The sequence below is a fragment of the Bidens hawaiensis genome, unplaced genomic scaffold, assembly GCF_021521415.1.
Source record: "Bidens hawaiensis isolate Kalapana, Puna unplaced genomic scaffold, B.hawaiensis_p1.1 tig00048058_1, whole genome shotgun sequence".
Taxonomy (NCBI): domain Eukaryota; kingdom Viridiplantae; phylum Streptophyta; class Magnoliopsida; order Asterales; family Asteraceae; genus Bidens; species Bidens hawaiensis.
The window spans coordinates 27,340-46,423 of NW_027506060.1; the positions used below are offsets into that span (position 1 = coordinate 27,340).

Sequence of the window (19,084 nt, forward strand, 5' to 3'; positions counted from 1 at the left end):
TTCAAAGTACGGAACCAAACCAACCAACCAAACTAATAACATGAATAAAAAGCAGCAAATAAATAATCAGAAAAGTATACGGCTCCAGCTGCTCCATCCCCACACTTGAATGTTGCATTATACTTTAAGTGGATCTTCTCTCTCACACTATCTTCCTTCACAACTTTTAAACTACAAAAAATTACGTTAGTAACTCGAGGGAAAATAAAAATAAAATAGAAAAAAGATAGGAAAGAATGTACAAACTCTACACTTGAGTTTTCACTCAAGAACCACGTGTGACAAATCAGTGTGTTGGATCGAGAGGAGTTTCCTCCATCTTGATTGATTCCTCCGGTCCTTCAAGATAGTGCTTTAAGCGATGACCATTCACATTCCATGACGTTCCATTATCTGGATTCTCCAGCTCTACTACTCCATATGGGAAGACTTCGTTCACCAAATACGATCCCGTCCACTTCGATCTCAACTTTCCTGCAAACAACTTTAAACGAGAGTTAAATAATAATACATTGTCACCTTTCTTGAACTCCTTGCCGTTTTTCAAATGTCGATCGTGTAGCGCTTTGTATTTTCTTTGATGTTCAGCGATCGGGAATATGCTACATCCTGAAGCTCCTCCAGCTCATGAATCTGAAAGTAGATTTTCCTTGCGGCCTTGGTAAGATCGACATTCACCGTCTTCAACGCCCAATAAGCTCGATGCTCCAACTCAACCGGAAGATGACAAGACTTACCGTAAACAAGCATAAACGGTGTAGTACCCAACGGAGTCTTGTACGTGGTCCGGAATGCCCACGACGCATCATCTAACTTCTCCGACCAATCCTTTCGACTTACCCCAACCGTCTTTTACAAAATCCTCTTCACCCCTCGATTTGCATTCTCGACCTGACCATTCGTTTGAGGGTGATAGGCAGTAGAGGTACGATGAGTAACGCCATAACGAGCCAACGCCTTCTCCATGACGGTATTATAAAAATGGGTTCCCCGATCACTAATAATAGCTCTTGGAGTACCAAAATGAGTTAACAACTTTTTAAGAAACTTCACAACCACCCGTGCATCATTCGTGGCCAACGCTTGGGCTTCCACCCACTTCGACACATAATCAATAGCCACCAAAATATACTTCTAACCATTCGACGTGGGAAACTGTCCCATGAAGTCGATGCCCCAAACATCAAAGATTTCGAGAATCTGTATTGGGTTTTGAGGCATCTCATTCTTGGACGAAATATTACCTGTTCCTTGGCACGCATCACAAAACTTCACAAACTCTTCAGCAACTTTAACAACTGTCAGCCAATAGAACCCATTATCAAACACCTTCTGTGCGGTAGCATGCGCACCATGATGACCTCCAGTCAACCCTTCATGAACATGCTTGAGAATATCCCAATCTTCCTCCTTCGTCACACATCTCCTCATAATCCAATCACCACCAATCTTGAAAAAAACGGATCATCCCACACATACCTATTCACATCCTGGAAGAACTTCCTCTTTTGTTGCATAATCATACCCTCCAGCACAAAACCTTTAGCCAAATAATTAGCAAAATCAGTGAACCATGGCATACCTTGCTTCTCAGCCGCAACAAAGTCGATCGACTCGTGAGGAAATGTATCTCCAATATCCTCCTGACGCAATTCTTCTCTCCTCGGATCCTCTAAACGGGATAGATGATCGGCCGCTATGTTTTCCGCACCCCTCTTATCTTTAATCTCGATGTCAAAATCGGAAAGTAGAAGAATCCACCGTATAAGACGGGGCTTTGCGTCTTTCTTTTGGAAGAGGAAACGCAAGGCCGTGTGATCGGTAAAAACGGTGGTCTTCGAAAGCAGGAGATACGAGCAGAACTTGTCAAATGCGAAAACAACGGCTAAAAGCTCCTTCTCGGTGGTAGTGTAGTTCTCTTGGGCATCGTTCAACGTCTTGCTAGCATAATAGATGGGGTGAAAATGTTTATCTCGCCTTTGCCCCAAAACCGCTCCAACCGCATAATCACTAGCATCACACATGAGCTCAAACGGCAATCTCCAATCGGGAGAACAAAGTATGGGAGCACTTACGAGCTTCTCTTTCAAAAACGTGAACGCCTTCACACACTCATCATCAAATACAAATGGCAGATCTTTCTCGAGGAGTCGGGTCATCGGGCGGGTAATTTTGGAAAAGTCTTTGATAAATCGCCGATAAAATCCCACATGACCCAAGAAACTCCTAATCGCTTTCACATTCGTTGGTGGAGGAAGTCTACTTATAGTATCAATATTTGCCCGATCCACCTCGATACCATCTCTCGAGATCTTATGACCCAACATGATCCCTTCTGTCACCATAAAATGGCATTTTCCCAATTTAACATCAACTTCGTTTCGATACATCTCTTCAACATTTTCTCAAGATTAGCCAAACAATGATCGAAATAATTACCGTAAACCAAAAAATCGTCCATAAACACCTCCATGGACGTCTCAATCATATCCTGAAATATGGCCACCATACAACGCTGAAAGGTAGCCCGAGCGTTACATAGTCCAAACAACATGCGACGGTATGCAAACGTGCCATACGGACATGTAAAAGTCGTCTTCTCTTGGTCTTCAGGTGCAATGGGGATTTGAAAATAACCCGAAAAACCATCAAGAAAACAATAAAACTGCTGACCTGCCAAACGCTCCAACATCTGATCAATAAACGGCAACGGGAAATGGTCCTTCCGGGTAGCATCATTCAATCGCCGATAATCAATACATACTCTCCAACCGGTAGCCGTACGTGAAGGGATAAGCTCATTCTTCTCATTCATCACAACGGTCATACCTCCCTTCTTTGGAACAACTTGAGTCGGGCTCACCCATGGAGAATCAGAAATCGGGTAAATCATCCCGGCATCCATCAACTTCAATACCTCCTTCTTTACTATCTCTTGCATATTTGGATTGAGACTTCTTTGTGGTTGCACCAGCGATTTGTACTCATCCTCCATTAAAATTCGGTGTGTGCAATAAGTGGGGCTAATACCTTGAATATCGGAAAGTCTCCATGCAATCGCCCCCTTATGTAGCTTTAACACCTCAATCAGTTTCGTCTTTTTTTCTTCCGTCAGCTTGGATGACACAATAACGGGCAAGTTCGAGCCCTCATCAAGATACGCATACTCCAAGTGTGACGGGAGTACCTTTAACTCCAACGGAGCGGGTTTCTCCACAGAACCCGCCTCATTTTCACAACTAATCTCATTGACCTCTATCATCTCGGGCAAACCCGAAATCTCAACCAACTCATCACAAACTAAATCTTTATCACACGACTCACCCTCACCCAAATCATCACAATCAACCAGCCCATTACTTCCCACGAGATCCGCACCACAAATATAGTCGAAGCAGCTATCGATACCTGCAATAAATGAGTTAATAAAATAAACCGAGTGGCATGGACCACTGAAATCTTCTTGATCACTCGGATGCTTCATCGACCTCTTGACATCATAAGTAACATTCTCATCACCAACCCGAAGCGTGATCTTCCCATCATACACATCGATAAGCACCTTCGCGGTTCGTAAGAACGGACGACCAAGAATAATGGGAACCTTCTCGTCGGCCTCCATGTCAGGCACCATAAAATCAACCAGGAACACAAACTTATCCACCTTCACTAAAAAATTCTCGATAATACATCGCGGATACTTAACCGAACGATCGGCCAACGATAAAGACATTCGAGTCGGTGTAAGCTCGCCTAACTCCAACTTCTCGTATAAAGAATACGACATCAAATTTATACCCGCACCCAAATCCGCCAATGCATGGCTCATCGCATCACTACCAAAAAAACACGGAATCGTAAACACACCTGGATCCGACAACTTCTCGGGCACGCGGTTCAACACTACCGCTGAACAATCTCCCATAAGGGAAATCGATGACACCTCCCCCAACCTATCTTTCTTCTTCAACAGGTCTTTCAAGAACTTTGCGTACTTCAGCATGTGTTGGAGGGCTTCAATGAACAAGAGGTTAATCTTCAACTGTCGGAACATATCAAGAAAATGCCCATACTCCCGCGTGTATTTCTGGTGTTTCGCATGAGCGGGATACGGGATAGGAGAGTGATGGCCGGACTTCAACCGGCTTCTTTACTACTAGCGGTGTAACTGGTGCGGTGTTCTACACTTTACCCGGTACTTCCATCTCGATCTCTTCATCCATCACCTCATCATCTTCCACTTCGACTTCAATCCTTCGTACCTCGGGACCCAAAACCCTGCCGCTACGAGTAGTAATCGCCTTTATTTGAGCGGCCGAATGCTGCTGAGTAGAACCTGAAAACTGTCCCGGGGGTCTTTCATTCAATTGTCGAGCAATATCACCAATGGTTCGCTGCATGTCGAGCATAGCTGATTGTTGATTCTTAATAAGAAGGTCATGATCGGCAATAGTCTTTTAAGTAACTTGGCCTGTAGTAACGATTTCCTGCATCATCTCATCCAACTTCTTGCTCAGATCCGGCACATTATTCAAACTTTGACCATTAGAACCTTCATTGTTGTATTGTCCCTGATTTCGGTTATAGGGAGCTTGGAAACCAGGTGGCCCACCAGCCGGGCGCTAATTCGAGTTGCTTTGTCGTTGATTCTGATTCTGATTCTTGTAGTTGTTCCAGTTCTGATTGTTGTTGTTGTAAGCATTAGGGAACCTGTTCTAACCAGCCACAAAATCAACATCTTGATTGTTTATCAATGGACACTCCAGGGTACCATGACCACCTCTACACATCTCACACTTATCCACCTTAGCCTTTAACTCTTTTATCTCTCGGGTGAGACTCTCCAAAGCAGCAGCCATACTAGTATCCAGATTAACCTGGTGTACACCTCGAGCAGATGAGGATGTACTGGTGGCGGGATTTGAATTCCCGCCTCGTGGCTTCTTCGCGTACTCAGATTGCGCAAAACTTTCAAACATCTCGTTACATTCGGTCACATTCTTCTTGTCCATCAGATTACCCCCAAAAGCTGTGTCAAACCTCGCATGAGCTTCATAAATAAGCCCATTGTAAAAATTCTCAACAAGGGCCCAAGGTGTGAGACCATGTTGTGAACAACGGCAAAGCAGATTCTGAAAACGCTCCAAAGCTTGGTAATACGCCTCATCCGGCTCCATGTGGAAGGAGTGGATCTGATCATGGAGGCGAGAGGCCTTAGCAGGTGGAAAGTACTTTTTGAGGAATGCATTACGAAGTGCCTCCCATGTGGTGAATGCTCCAGCAGGTTTCGAATAGAGCCAAGTGGCGGCACGACCCGAAAGTGTAAACGTGAACAAGTGAAGGAAGATCGCATCCTCATTAGCACCTTGCAAATTGAATGTTTTGAACAAACGAGTAAGACGGTTGATGTGTGCCGGTGCATCTTCATCTTCACGGCCATGGAACTGGTGGTGTTGGGTGATGTTGGTCATGACGTAGGATGGAATATGCCATGAGTTAGGGTTATCAATCTCGGGGGCTAAAATGGGTGAGTGATCTCCATGGAACCCTTCAAAAGCTTGCTGGTACACGGTGTGGTTATTTTCGGCCATTGGAATGGGTCTAAGACTTGGTGGTGGTGAATTGGCGGGTGAATTTGTGGGTGATGATGTCGGTGAAGTATCTATGGTGATCGGTTGCTTTTTAAACGATGATGAACTTGCCTCGAACTTCAATGGAGTAGGTCCAAAACAATTGAACGGCGGTCCTTGCGAACGCAGATGTGGCATGTACCTACAAAACGAAATAAAACAAGTAAGTAGTTTCTAATAGAACGACTCTAATATTAAAAATAAATAAATAACAATTAAAACAAACTAGACTTAATTAGACTCCTACGAATCAAACAAAACGAAACAAGTAGCACGTATGTAGCAAGTAGGTCTAATCAAAGCTAATAACGCAATTGCCAAGAGTTCCCGGCAACTGCGCCAAAAACTTGATGTGCTTGAAGTAGTTTAATATTTATTAACTAAATTAACTAAAAATAAACACTAAGTAATACTCTAGACTCTCTAAAACTCAACTAAATTACTAACAGGCAAGTGAACCGATCGACTCTAGTAAAGCTAAGTAAGTCCGGATATCGAACCCACGAGACTCTCTAAATTACGTTTATTAGCTAATTAGGCTCGACTACAAAACACGACTTATTAATTATATGTGTTTGGGAGTTTTATTTAAAATACTAATTTAATACTATAATAAAAAATTAATTAAGAAAACAAGTAGTTTAAACGAAAACAAAGTTTGTTATGAAAATAAGATGATGATGAGAAAACTACCTAGGCTAAAATCTCCTAAATTTCAGTAATGAATTAACCCGGGAAAATGTTTAGTTATGGAACCGAGATCGTAAAATAGACACTTATAAGAAAACCCGAACTGGACCCCTGACCCTTTCAAGAGAAACCTATGAATTTCTAACAAGTTTTAACGCACACCAGTATTAAAAATCGAGTTCCCTTATGGTCACCCAATTATTTATAATTTAGTTCCTTTATACGAAATCCTACCTTACAACATGGAAATCAAAGGCAATTTACTATATTTAATTAATTTGATAAGCAATAATAAATAACCAATCCTAGACGGACTCCTTACGAAGAACTAAATCTAACAAGATTAAATAATAAGGACTTATCAATAACCTAGCACTTTACAAATTTAGGTTAGCAGCACACTTAGGTTTATTTGACAATATTATTCCTATGACCTTATCATGACATCAATCATAAAATAATCAAAAACACGAAGTAGTTGACCTAATAACAATCCTATCATATGACAAACAATAATCAAGGAAAACTATGGAATAAAACTCATCAAACAATCCTAAGCATCCATATGCATCAACTAATTATAGATAAATCTTTTACTAAACCATAAAAAACGATAACGATAAACAATCCCAAAGTCAAATCAAAACATCAAAGTAGGTTCATCATAAGCCTAGATAATTCATGCAATTTAGCCTAGCATCTTAAATTTAAGCAAAACAAACAATAAAGAATTCATGGCGTTAAATAAAAGAAAACGAAAGAAACAAAAGATAAAACCCGTGTTCTTCGTCTTCAAACAATATGCACAACACCAGCTGATTATTCGACTCCAAAGCTGCCGAAAATTGATCTCGAACTCCTCGGAACTCACCAAATTCGTCTGGAACTTCAGGGTATGCTTTAGGGTGAGTTTAGGGGTCTTTAAATAGGCAACAGGGGTCCAAAAATACGAAAGTCGGTTAACGAAAGTTGGAAACTTCTGGAATACACCGGCCGCGCCGCGCGACGGCCCTCTCTCCCTTAGCCGCGCAGCGCTCCGGCCTAGGGGGGATCATCTGGTCTGGTCCGGTTCACTCCTGGTTCAGTCCAGTTCATTTCCTGATGCGTCGGTTCACTGGTTCGGCTTGTTTTTGATCATTTTTCGCCCTCTTTAACCACAAACAAGTCTCGGGTCCTACATTTATTCAAATAAGTTAGTAGTATACAAATATTAAACAAAACCGAACAAAACCAATAAAATAATAAATAAAATATACACGGGAGTTATGTATATTAAACATTATATCAGTCTTATTAGTTTTTAGCTAGTTTCTTTTCACCAATAAGGAAAGGGGGTCATATTTTGCGTAGACAACCTTTTATGAGTCCATCATGTTTGGGATTGAGTTTGAAAAATGCTTATTGTTTTATTGGCTTTTTCAAAAATCTATATTGAAAAGCCAGGATTTAAGGATTTTGGAAAACTGCTTTATAACCCTTTCAAAACGCTAAAATAAAAAAAAATTGTCATTGCCAAACACATTTTAATTTATTGGCTTTTTAAAAATATCAATAAGCCGATAAGCATTTTTCAAACTCAGTCCCAAACATAAAATATTCTTTCTAAAAATGTTTGAAATTTTCATTTTTTTCTTTTTTAATTTATTAATATTTTACTACAAGTTATAAATTTATTAGAAGAAATTGGCTGTAAATATTTTGTTAAGAATTTTATATCATATAAGAATTAAAAAAAAAAAAACTCATCTAATTTTAAATAAAAAAAATACCCAGGATTAAAATTTCACTTAGGGTGTGTTTGGGATTCCTTATTTTCCCCTTCTTATGACTTATGAAAGTTTAATAAGTCCTTTTTATGTTTATAAAGTGTTTGAGAACACATAAGGACTTTTACCTTTATTCTTATCAACAAGGCTAAAAAGGGGGTTTTCAATAAGTTGGGATTTGGTAATTTATCAACTTATAGGTTTGGAATATCCATTATACCCTTCCGTTCCACCCAACTTTCTTTAACCATTACACCCTTACATCAATAAGCTAAACCAAACACTTTTTCAAAAACAACTTATTAACTTATTGGCTTATAGGTTAACCCAAACACTTGTTAGGAAACTCCTTCTTAGAAAGCCATAAGTCCTTTTCAAATTATCACAAAAAGACCTTTTTCAACTTAAATAAGAAATTTCAAACACACCCTTGATACCCAAACGGCCAAACCTAGATTGAGCAAGCCAAAGATCCACAAAATATTGGTTACTTTCCTAACGTAATATTTATGGCTTACAGCTAATATGTTTTCAGCAGTCTTAATACATTTTATATCTATTCCTTTACAACATTTACATTAATTTAATAACCTTTTATAAAGATTCGAAATTTATCTTTTACATTTGAAGTATGCATTTCCTTTAGGTAACTTTTTATTTGTCTTATTATCTCATTGAATGCAGACCATTACACATCTACACTCAAAACTTAAAAAACAACTTTATCAAGGACGCGCTAGGAGAAGAATATGATATCTGTATGCATGCATATATTCTTCCGGTCGAGCGGTCTGTGTTATTTGTTTATATTATATCATGTCATATTGTCATATGTCACTAATGTCCATATCAACTAAACAGAAGGATATAACATTTTACTTTGTTCATTGATAGATTGATTGTAATAAAAAGACAACATTTTGCTTATTCTACCAAATCATTTCATGACATACAAAATGACGATTTTACCCTCATAATAATATAATCATTATTCAATGACTAGATTGTAACACCACTAGTCTTCAGTACGGAATCATGTCTGAAGAAGCCAAAATAGGCTTATTAACATAAAGACAACTCAGTGAGTTATTCATAAACTCGTCAATCAACTCATTGCCACCACCTTGATACGGTTGCTCCACAAACCCACCGAACTCGACGGGTTGACTCATTAACGCCTCGATCGTGTTAAGCGAGTCCAACCGGTGAGTCAACTCGGTGAGCCGAGCCCTCAACACCGAGTTCTCCGCCTCCACATTAGTATAATGCTGCATGGTTATGCTAATATTAGCCATAACCTGGTTGTTCTCCTTACTGAGTTGACTCAGCTGAGTCATGAGATCATCCAGATGCTTTTGCTTCCTCATTCTTGACCGCTTTGCTGATTCCCGGTTCGACACCATTCTTTTCCTCTTCCTTTGATCCATTAATAGCTGAAGATTTTCATCCGAACCCGAGTTTTGAAGCGGGTATGAACCGCCTGATGATGTTGTTGCCGCCATTATTAATAACAGAAAAACAGTACGAAATTGAAGATTTTGAGATTGAAATTGATGAAAATAAGCAGAACCCAGATGGTAATTAATCTTTAATTTTATTATTATTCAGACAGATAGCTAATTAAGACTGATTTGTGATTATTGCAGAAACAGAAGAAAAAACAGGGCATAAAACAGAGCAGAAATTATGAAATGTAATAGGACGAAATTGTGGATTTAGAGCCTAAGATTGAAGAAAACCAAGAAATTAAGCATGATTGTATGGTAACTAAGAGTAATTTGTAGTAATAATAATAGCAGAAAACAGAGGATGAATCATGTGATGTAATAGAACCAATAGAGAAAGACGACTGAAAACGATTGAAGCAAACGGGTTCGACGCCAATAGGAGGAATTGATCATAAACTCAAACTGAAAGGATTCACTGAGAATTTGAGACATGTATTTCAAACATCAAGAACAAGAGGTTGAACATTAATGTTAATAATCATTCAACCCAATAGAAACAGAGCAATTATTATTTGGGAAGAGTGGGGGGAAGGGGCTGTGGAGGAATTGTTGGTTGGATTTATAGAATTTTGGTGCAGGACAAGTTGCAAAAAGGTACTTTTGTGTTGATATTTTTATGCAATATTTAATTTTTATAAATGTTTGAGAATCGGTTAAAGTTATAAAAAATAACATTTTCTAACAGGAGGAATCAAATTTTTATTAGTTTATTAGTTTTGTTAGGTTAAGTGCGAAAAAAAAATCAGACATGATTTATAATTTTGTGTAATTAATGAAAACCAAACACAAAATTTACCATGTGATTTAATACGTTAGCGGTAATTAGATACTTTTCTTTAGAATGACGAAGTTCTATCATACGAGGGACTTGAATCCAGCAACTCTTAATCCTGTTGATATTTTTAAAGGTTTTGCATTTATCAATGGACCAGTGGACCACTAACCCTATAAGACTATCAGGTGTGGTCCTTGATTTATCGATGGAGAAGTGTATGTGGCAAGCGGTGAACACCGACCCACTCTTATCGGTGTTGCCGGTGGTGATTTTTTGTTGGAGATATCACCGATAAACATGCCGATATGTTTGACTATTTTTCAAATTAAAAACATTATTTTATTGAGAATAACTGTTTCACAACTGCTACTTTTTTTTGTTTAAACAAAATGCTCAAGACTCAAACTTCTATCTAATTTCGTTGGTGAAGATGGGAAGATGGTGTTCCTTGAAGACGCACATGAGAAGAGAGATGATGGGAAAGGAGTTTGGAGAAGGTGGATGTTTGGAGAATTGGGTATAACAGTGTTTAATTTTATTTTTATTTAATTGTCAGTTTTAGTTATATTTAATTAAATAAATGTAATTTTATTTTTATTTAGTTTATATTTATATTAATTTGAATGAATGTAATATTTTATTTAGTTATATTATTTTAAAAGAATGTAATTTTATTGATAGTTAATTCTTAATTTTAGTTACATTAACTAAATTTTAGTCATATAGATATTATTTTATTTAAAAAAAGATAGAAGTGGTAAATTGATAATTACTTCCTTGCTATTATGGAAGAAAATGAAGTTGACTGTATATACGACGCTAACTAACATGTATGTGATACTCATACTAGTTAGGTATTTTAATTTTGGTCCTCAACTCTTTTTTTTTTTTTTTTTTTGACTCTTAATAACTAAGGCAACAACTTCCTTCTTTTTTAACTTTTTAGTTAATAGCTTCTTGTTTTTTTACTTAAAATTTCAAACATAAAGCAACCTCGAGAAATATTGATATGTTGGGTTAAGGTTATTCTACAAATAGAAATAAAAATGAGAAGGATGAAAGGGTTTGTAGCAAAAAATAAAAATAAAAAAAAAACCCTAAAAAAGTTAAAATTAATTAAAAAAAGTCATAACATAAAATTTAATAAATATTAACAAAGAAATAAAAACATACAAAAATTTCCACCATCTTCCTCATTGAAAAAAAAAAGAAACAATGTTGAGAAAAAATGATTATTGTGCTTTTTTTTCCGTCATTGATTGTGTGTTTTTTCTTTGGCATTGTGTCTTTTTTTCTTAATACTATATTATGTTACTTAATATTGTGTTATATTTTGTTCGGCATTATGTTATATTTTGCGATATATTATGTTTTTTTTATATTCATAATTGTGTTTTTTATTTATTTTCGTCATTGTGTCTTTTTTCTTTGTATTGTGTTTTTTCGTCTTTTTTTTGTTTGTAGATGAGAATGACAGGGAAAATATTTTAATTTTTTATCTTTTCATTTTTTATTTATATTTTGAGTTCTGATTTTTTTATCATTCTTTTTCAATTTCTTTAAGGGTTTTTCTGGTGACCACAAATTCTTCCCACACTTATTTTTGTCTTTATTTGTATTTTAACTTTTCATTTGATATGCTTATTACTAGTTATTAACATTTTGGAGCTAGGTGGTTTCCTTTGCCACGTTGTTGTTTCATAGTCATAGTCATAGTCATAGTCATAGTCATAGTCAAAACGCATAGGCAGTACATGAGACCAGCAGAGTACTGTAACGACAATAAGGAAAAAAAATGATATTAACGTTCAAGCATTTGCATGGTATTTCTTCATTCTTCCTTCACTTTAAGTGTCTCCAAGCTCTTGAAGTTGGTTTTGATGTTTTGCAAACAAAACACATAAACTAAATCTTTGTCGTATTAACTAGAAAGTTTAACATGGATAAAATAAAATTTTTACGTCAATCTGAATTAACATTTATAAAAACAGAACAATAAGGTCAATTGAAGGAATAGAACACACATGGTGCATCTTTTATATATATATGAGAGAGAGAGGGAGATCCGAGCAACCAAAATAACAAAAATACTATCACTCATCAAAATAGCAAAAACGCTTCATTCAGTCTATGAGATTTCAATTTTGAAGTGAGAAGGCCATTGCAACCATGAAGACTTACGGTTCAGTTTACACACAATTTCAAAACGTAACAATTACAATATTGTATATTGCAATTAATATGTATCATTATTAATGTTATAGTTATTACACTCAATTTACCTCTTATCATATTGATAATATACGTCTTTAACCCATTTATTTATCATCCATTTGGATTTTTCTCTAATAACTCATGTCGTTAACCTTTTAGAAAATGATTACGCGATTGTGTTCATATTTTTGTACTCTACATTTTGGTATAAATGTTGAACACGGAGTTGTAATCAGAATAAAATATTTTTTCCGTATCGTAAGCTGCACGGGTGTCCGTACTTTACTGGTATTTTGATGACCAATTAAACCAATTACGATTGAAAAACATAGATACTAGTATTGGTATTATCAAAGCCAGTATTGATATCCATTTTTATGGTTTTTGTAACTATGTTAACTGTTCTCGACATTCAGGTGTAAATTGGTTGAAAATAGAGTTATATTCAAAATCGAGTATTTGCTAGTATGTTAGTTATACGAGATACTGGTACCGTAACAAGTAGCACCGATTCAGACTCAATTCAATTTTGCTGCCATAAAGGGCAACCGCCACCACCTAGTTTGTTTGATAATTAAAATCCATATTAATGATAGTAAAATATTTAAAATTACATCTTGATAGTTGGCCTGCTTTACTTCTATCATATGTGAGTTTAGTTAATTTATTTGTTAAATCGATAGTTTTGTAGTTTAGTTTTGTTTTTTTCTTTAAATATTTAATTAGATGAGACTTGAGAGTGACGAGACACTATCATATCGCAAACCAAAAGCCATCAAATCTGGTTAAGAGTCCAAATTTCCACACGAGGGGGCTTCACATATATGCTTTGAAGTCTAATCCGTGAAAAAGGATAAAAAAAGAAAATCCAAAATGCTTTTTATAAAGTTAAGGCTCGTAATTTCAAATGGATTGCCTAACTAAATTAGATGTATATTATATGTTTTCTTACTGTTTTAATCAACATAAAGGTAACGACATATTGAATAATGTTTTATTTTATGTTATGCAACATTTTAAACTGAATATAATCTGCTACTTCCAAATGTAAATGGGGTTAGGGAGGGGAGTGGGAGTAAACATGTAAGAAATTTAGGGGCGCTGGGTAACTAAAAAAGGGCATCTAAAATTACATTTTTATTTATGTTTATTTAACAAATAATTTGACAATTTTATCAATTAAGTTGTGTTTCTAAAGCCTAATGCAGACTAAAGAAAACAAAATAATAAATAAGTTACAATAAAAAAACAAGGAAAAGTTTATAAAAAGGACACCCACAATGGGAGTTTCCATTATATAAAATAGTCATTTTACATTCTTTTAATTTTAAAATAAAGTCATATATAAAATACTAGATTTTATCCCCTGTATTACGGGGGTTGTTTTACATTATTCGTTTTTAATATTTATATATGTATATTTGGATTTTAATTTTATTGATTGTAAGAAAGTTAATAATTAATATACTTGAGGTTTGATGATTAAATGGTTTCACAAATAAATGATATGTTATAATCCGGTTTAAAAGCTATCTGGGTTTGGTGATACCTATTACCCGTTTATTTTTTTTTATTATAAAATTGTTTCTTAATTATAAATAATATCTTTTTTTAAAAATAAAATAGGATATTAATTTTTAGTATATTACTATTTTATAGTATTTTCATATCAAATATTTGATGAGATTATTTTTTAAAATAATGAGAAGTTATAACCCGTTTAAGAGCTATCCGGATTTGGTGAGACCTTTACCCGTGAATTCGGGTCAAATGCGTGAAAAGCCTTCATTTACAAATAAAGTAATCTGATGGTTTGAGAGAATGGTTGTTTTACATTTTTCGTTTTTTAATATTTATTTTTTGGATTTTAATTTTTTTTATTGTAAGAAAGTTAATAATATACTTAGGGTTTGATGATAAAAGGGTTTCATAAATAAATGATATGTTATAACCCGTTTAAAAGCTATCTAGATTTGGTGATCCATGACCCGCTTATGTTTTTTACTATAAAATTGTTTATTAATTATAAATAATATCTTTTTCTTTTTAAATTGGATATTAAATTTTAGTATATTCCTATTTTGTAGAATTTTCATATCAAATAATTGGTAAGATTAATTTTTAATTTAATGAGATGTTATAACCCGTTTAAAAGCTATCTGGTTTTGGTAAGACCCATACCCATGAATTTGGGTTAAATCAATGAGAGGCCTCCATTTAAAAATCAAGAAATCTGGTGGCTTTTATAAATGGGGGAGCGACCACATCGCGACACATAGAATTTTTAGGTTTTCGTTTATATATATTATAGATAGATACATAATTTTGTTAACAGTTATGTGTCTTCAGAAGAGTGGGCCTTGGCTGGCCGCCTTCCTCAATCTCCCTATGGGCCGGCCCTGTCGCTACACCAAAGTTTCAGAATATTCTAGACGGTTCACGATGCACCGAGTGCCATCTGAAAACTACAGAACACAAAAATCTCTAGACTTGGGACAACTCTTAAAATCAACTAGTATACACAAAGATGTCATGCTCATTTCACCCATTATGTAAGTTATAGATGCTAACAATAATTTTTAAAAAGCAATTGCAATCATCATTAGATCATGTGTTATGGGGCTAGGTTGGAGGGCATTAGTGAGAAAAAAGTGTTGCCATGTAGACGACATGTAAACACATTTTTTTTTCACTCAATATTACTCAAAGAGGATGTAATGGAAAGGGCTTGGTTGAGGCTTCATTGGTGATTAGATAATCATTATTTAACCAGCTGGGCTAGCCCAGTTGGCCAGGCAAAGGATGGGAAGACACGGGGAGACCCGGGTTCGATCCCTGATGCCGGCCGGATTTTCCCTTATGCATAAAGCCTATCGTGCCTTCGGGCGAGGTGAGCTGGGGTTTTACCGGGAATGCCAAATGATCCTTAGGTTCCAGCGTGGGTCCCGATAATGTCAATATAGTCTGGATCGAAGGTGATGGGGCCGTGAATGCGATCGCGTTATCACTTAACTGCCGCCGTTCAAAAATATATAAAAAAAAAGAAAAAAGATAATCATTATTTCATTATTGTTTTCCACTATTTATTATATATTAACAAATGCAATTAAAATCATTAAATACTTTTAAAATTAAAAAAGTTTAAGTTTCATTAAATACTTCATGAATGGTTTAATGCTTAGCCCTTCGTTGTTGGGGTCCCGATGACTCACCGACTTATGTTTTTCTTGTGTAAGCGTTTTTTTGGTTGTGGTTCGGGTTCATGTAGGGGGTTAGGCTCAGGTTGGGTAAGTGAAAATAACGGTTGTAGCAGGGTTCACGTAGAGGTTCGGACACCCATGTAGAGACGTCTGCGCAGAAACCAACTGGATCCGTATGACCCACCATGCTCAGAGACGTGACGTCCTTACGCGCAGTACCCAAGCCGTTCCCGCAGGAAAAGCCTCCCAATGGTCGACGTACTCCGCCTGTTCCCGCAGCAACGGATACTAGCCATCAGGGAAGGCTACCCGCGCAGCAAGGCTACACGCACAAGGCACTTAACTCTTAAATAATTCAGTAATGTCACCTGAAGAAGGAGTGAGCAAGCCGGGAACACTCCCGCACAAAGCCAAGAACACTCCCGCACAAAGCCGGGGACACTCCCGCACAAATGAGCCAGTCCGTACGATACTGGAGGATTTTTTGTACTGTACCTGACAAGGTATGGACAAAAGATCTGACCAAAGATACGACAGCTCACTGACAACAGTATGACGAGCAGCACGCTCTTGTACTGTATGTCACTATCAGCCGCTGCCTACTCACCAACCTGTCGGAGGACGTGCGTAGCCTGCAGTTGGTGGAACAGGAATAGTACACAGCCGGCCTGGTCACTATCAGCCGCTGCCTACCCACCAACCACCAGCATGGCACGTGCGTAGCCCACAGTTGGCAGAATAGGAATACTATTCAGCCGGCTGTACCTTCTTGGAAACCTACCTTCGGCTATAAATACTCCAACACCTTGGAATGGTATGGACACATTACATTATCTGATATCTCATTATCTTATCTTCTCTAGCAATCTCTTAATATACACTTATATTCAAGAGCAATCTAGTCTGATTCTCACGCCGGAGGGTGGTCACAAGGAGGTACCCCCCCTTCTCAGTGACGAGCTCACGGTGTCTGTTTTGCAGGTCATCAGAAGAACCATCTTTGCCGGACCTAACCCCTCGTGGGAAACATTTATTTAACCCCCAGATTATCTGTAATCTGCCCGGGGTCAATTAGTGTTTCTTCATTTGCGCCATCCGTGGGTAAAAGCTAGAACTAATTCTCAGTTTTTTTTCAAAACCTCCGAAAAGATGGTTAACGTTACTCAGGTCCCCAGGCCAGGGAGTAACCAAGAAACCCAGGTAACCACAACCCCAGCTACTGGGAGGAACACCGGCGAGCACACAAATTTTACGAACACTACCCCGGTTACTCAAGCCGGGGCAAGTGCAGTAAATTTTACGAACACTACCCCGGTTACCCGAGCCGGGGCAAGTGCAGTAAACAATCTTCCCCTGGGATTCATTGATACCCAGGTGGAAAGACAACAGACGAGGCCCCTCCGCCAAACTCTTGAACAAATTAAAGCGTGGGCGGAAAAACGTCAAAGGGAATTCCAAGCTGAGTTGGATGAACGCTTACGTTCACTCCAACAGGCTGACGAATTCGGAAGCACTCGACAACAGCTCAACATGAGCAATGAGTGCGAGTACTTGGACGATGATTCGGAGGAATCCGACACTGACGTAAACCCTCGCCATAGGGCGAAAGGGAAGCGTAAGGAAACGGACTTCCAACCGAGAAGGAATTTTGGAGAAACCTTCAAACCAAAAAACGCGGGTGGAAGCCCACGTGACTTCTCTAAAATCTTCAGACCAACCGCTGCAAATGCGGGAACCTCCAAGTTTGCAAGGGACATTGCGGAAGCAATCGCCCAAAGAAGTGCCAAACAGATGTCCAACATCGGCACTTATGATGGTATATCTGACCCAGACGATCATTTGAACAGATTCATAGCGGAGGAAACCGTCAGCAACTGGACGGAACCCACGTGGTGTTATATGTTCCAGATGACGCTGGTTGGAGCAGCCAGAGCGTGATTCGACCGTCTACCGGTCCACCACATCTACGATTGGGCAGACTTCCAACAGAAGTTTAGCCAACACTTCAGCCAACAAAGAAAGTATACCGAAGAGCAATGGACAATCCTCAATTGCATTCGAGAGGAAGATGAATCTTTGCTAGACTTCATCACTCGCTTCAACTCAAAGAAGCTAAGTCTGGGTAGTATTAGCGAAGATCTTGTTCGCGCTGCTTTCATCCAGGGCGCGAAAGACCCAGAGCTCATCCGCACCTTAACGGGTAAAGATGGCATGCCATCCACATGGGATGCCATCATGACAGCAGCTAAACGCTTCGCGGAAACGGAAAAGCAACTGGGTAGAGATCTTCCCCAAAGCACAAACCTTTACACCCAGAAAACAAGAAAAAATAACGTCCTTACCACCCGACTAAAAAAAAAAGGAAGCTAGGTATTTGGCAGTCAAACTTCGACACCTCATCCGGCTTGCACCCTCGGTTAGGCGGAAAGGACAACATGCCGTCGTCAAACCGGAACTCCAGATGGACGCCACTCACCAAAAGCGTCACCGAGATATTCGACACCGAGAGACTCCCATGGCCAAAGGCTCCAATAATCCGAGAGCGTCACAACGCTGATCAGAGCAAATTCTGTGACTTCCACAGGACAAGAGGCCACAACACCGAGAAATGCGTAGACTTGAAAGACATCGTCGAAGCATTTGTCAGAGATGGGACGCTCACGCACCTCGTGGCGTAATGAACGCTGAGCAGGCTAATGCGTGTAGAACCCCAGTTGGGGAAAACACGAATAAAACTGCAGCTTCAATGTCGGAGACTACATACTGCGTAAACAACGAGATTCCGAACCAAGTGCATATCGGCTCGATGGCACTCCCATCCAAACAACATGGAAGGGAGCTGAATTACACAGTGCATGTAGATCAATTCCAAACTTGTAAAAGAAAAGGCCCAGAGACACTTCTAACGGAAATGATTCTCCTTATCACATTGACGCTGATAATCTTACATTTATACTTATGAACTTTCCACACTGATATGCCGGTCTTCACCGCATATATAAGTGGGGAAGTAAGTCGTTGCGTGTGGAAGGCGGCAAAACCCGCATAAACACAAAAAACGGCCAACCTTCACGCAGGTCAGTTATAGGTAAAGTTGGGTCATCCCACTAAATGAAAGTGCCGGTCCTACCCGCACAAATCATGATAGAGGAAACCGAACTAACCTATTGACAACCGCGCGTTGAACGGTTAATTTATCCAAAACACTGATATGCCGGTATTCACCGCATAAATAAGTGTGAAAAGAAGTCGTTGCGTGTGGAAGGCAGCAAAACCCGCATAAACACAAAAAACGGCAAGA

At 38.1% G+C, this 19,084-nt stretch overlaps 1 protein-coding gene and 1 pseudogene across 1 annotated transcript; both read right to left on the reverse strand.

Annotated features, from left to right (window-relative positions):
- Positions 1–286: 286 nt before the first annotated feature.
- LOC143616556 (uncharacterized) lies at positions 287–4,054 on the reverse strand. Its single transcript, XM_077089353.1, has 6 exons — positions 3,549–4,054; positions 3,031–3,398; positions 2,012–2,392; positions 1,526–1,918; positions 1,140–1,298; positions 287–474 (listed from the first exon to the last, which is right to left on the reverse strand). Exons 1-6 carry the CDS (start codon positions 4,052–4,054, stop codon positions 287–289), a joined length of 1,995 nt encoding a protein of 664 aa, XP_076945468.1.
- A 5,001-nt stretch (positions 4,055–9,055) lies between these two features.
- LOC143616555 (bZIP transcription factor 44 pseudogene) lies at positions 9,056–9,759 on the reverse strand (annotated as a pseudogene).
- Positions 9,760–19,084: the final 9,325 nt, after the last annotated feature.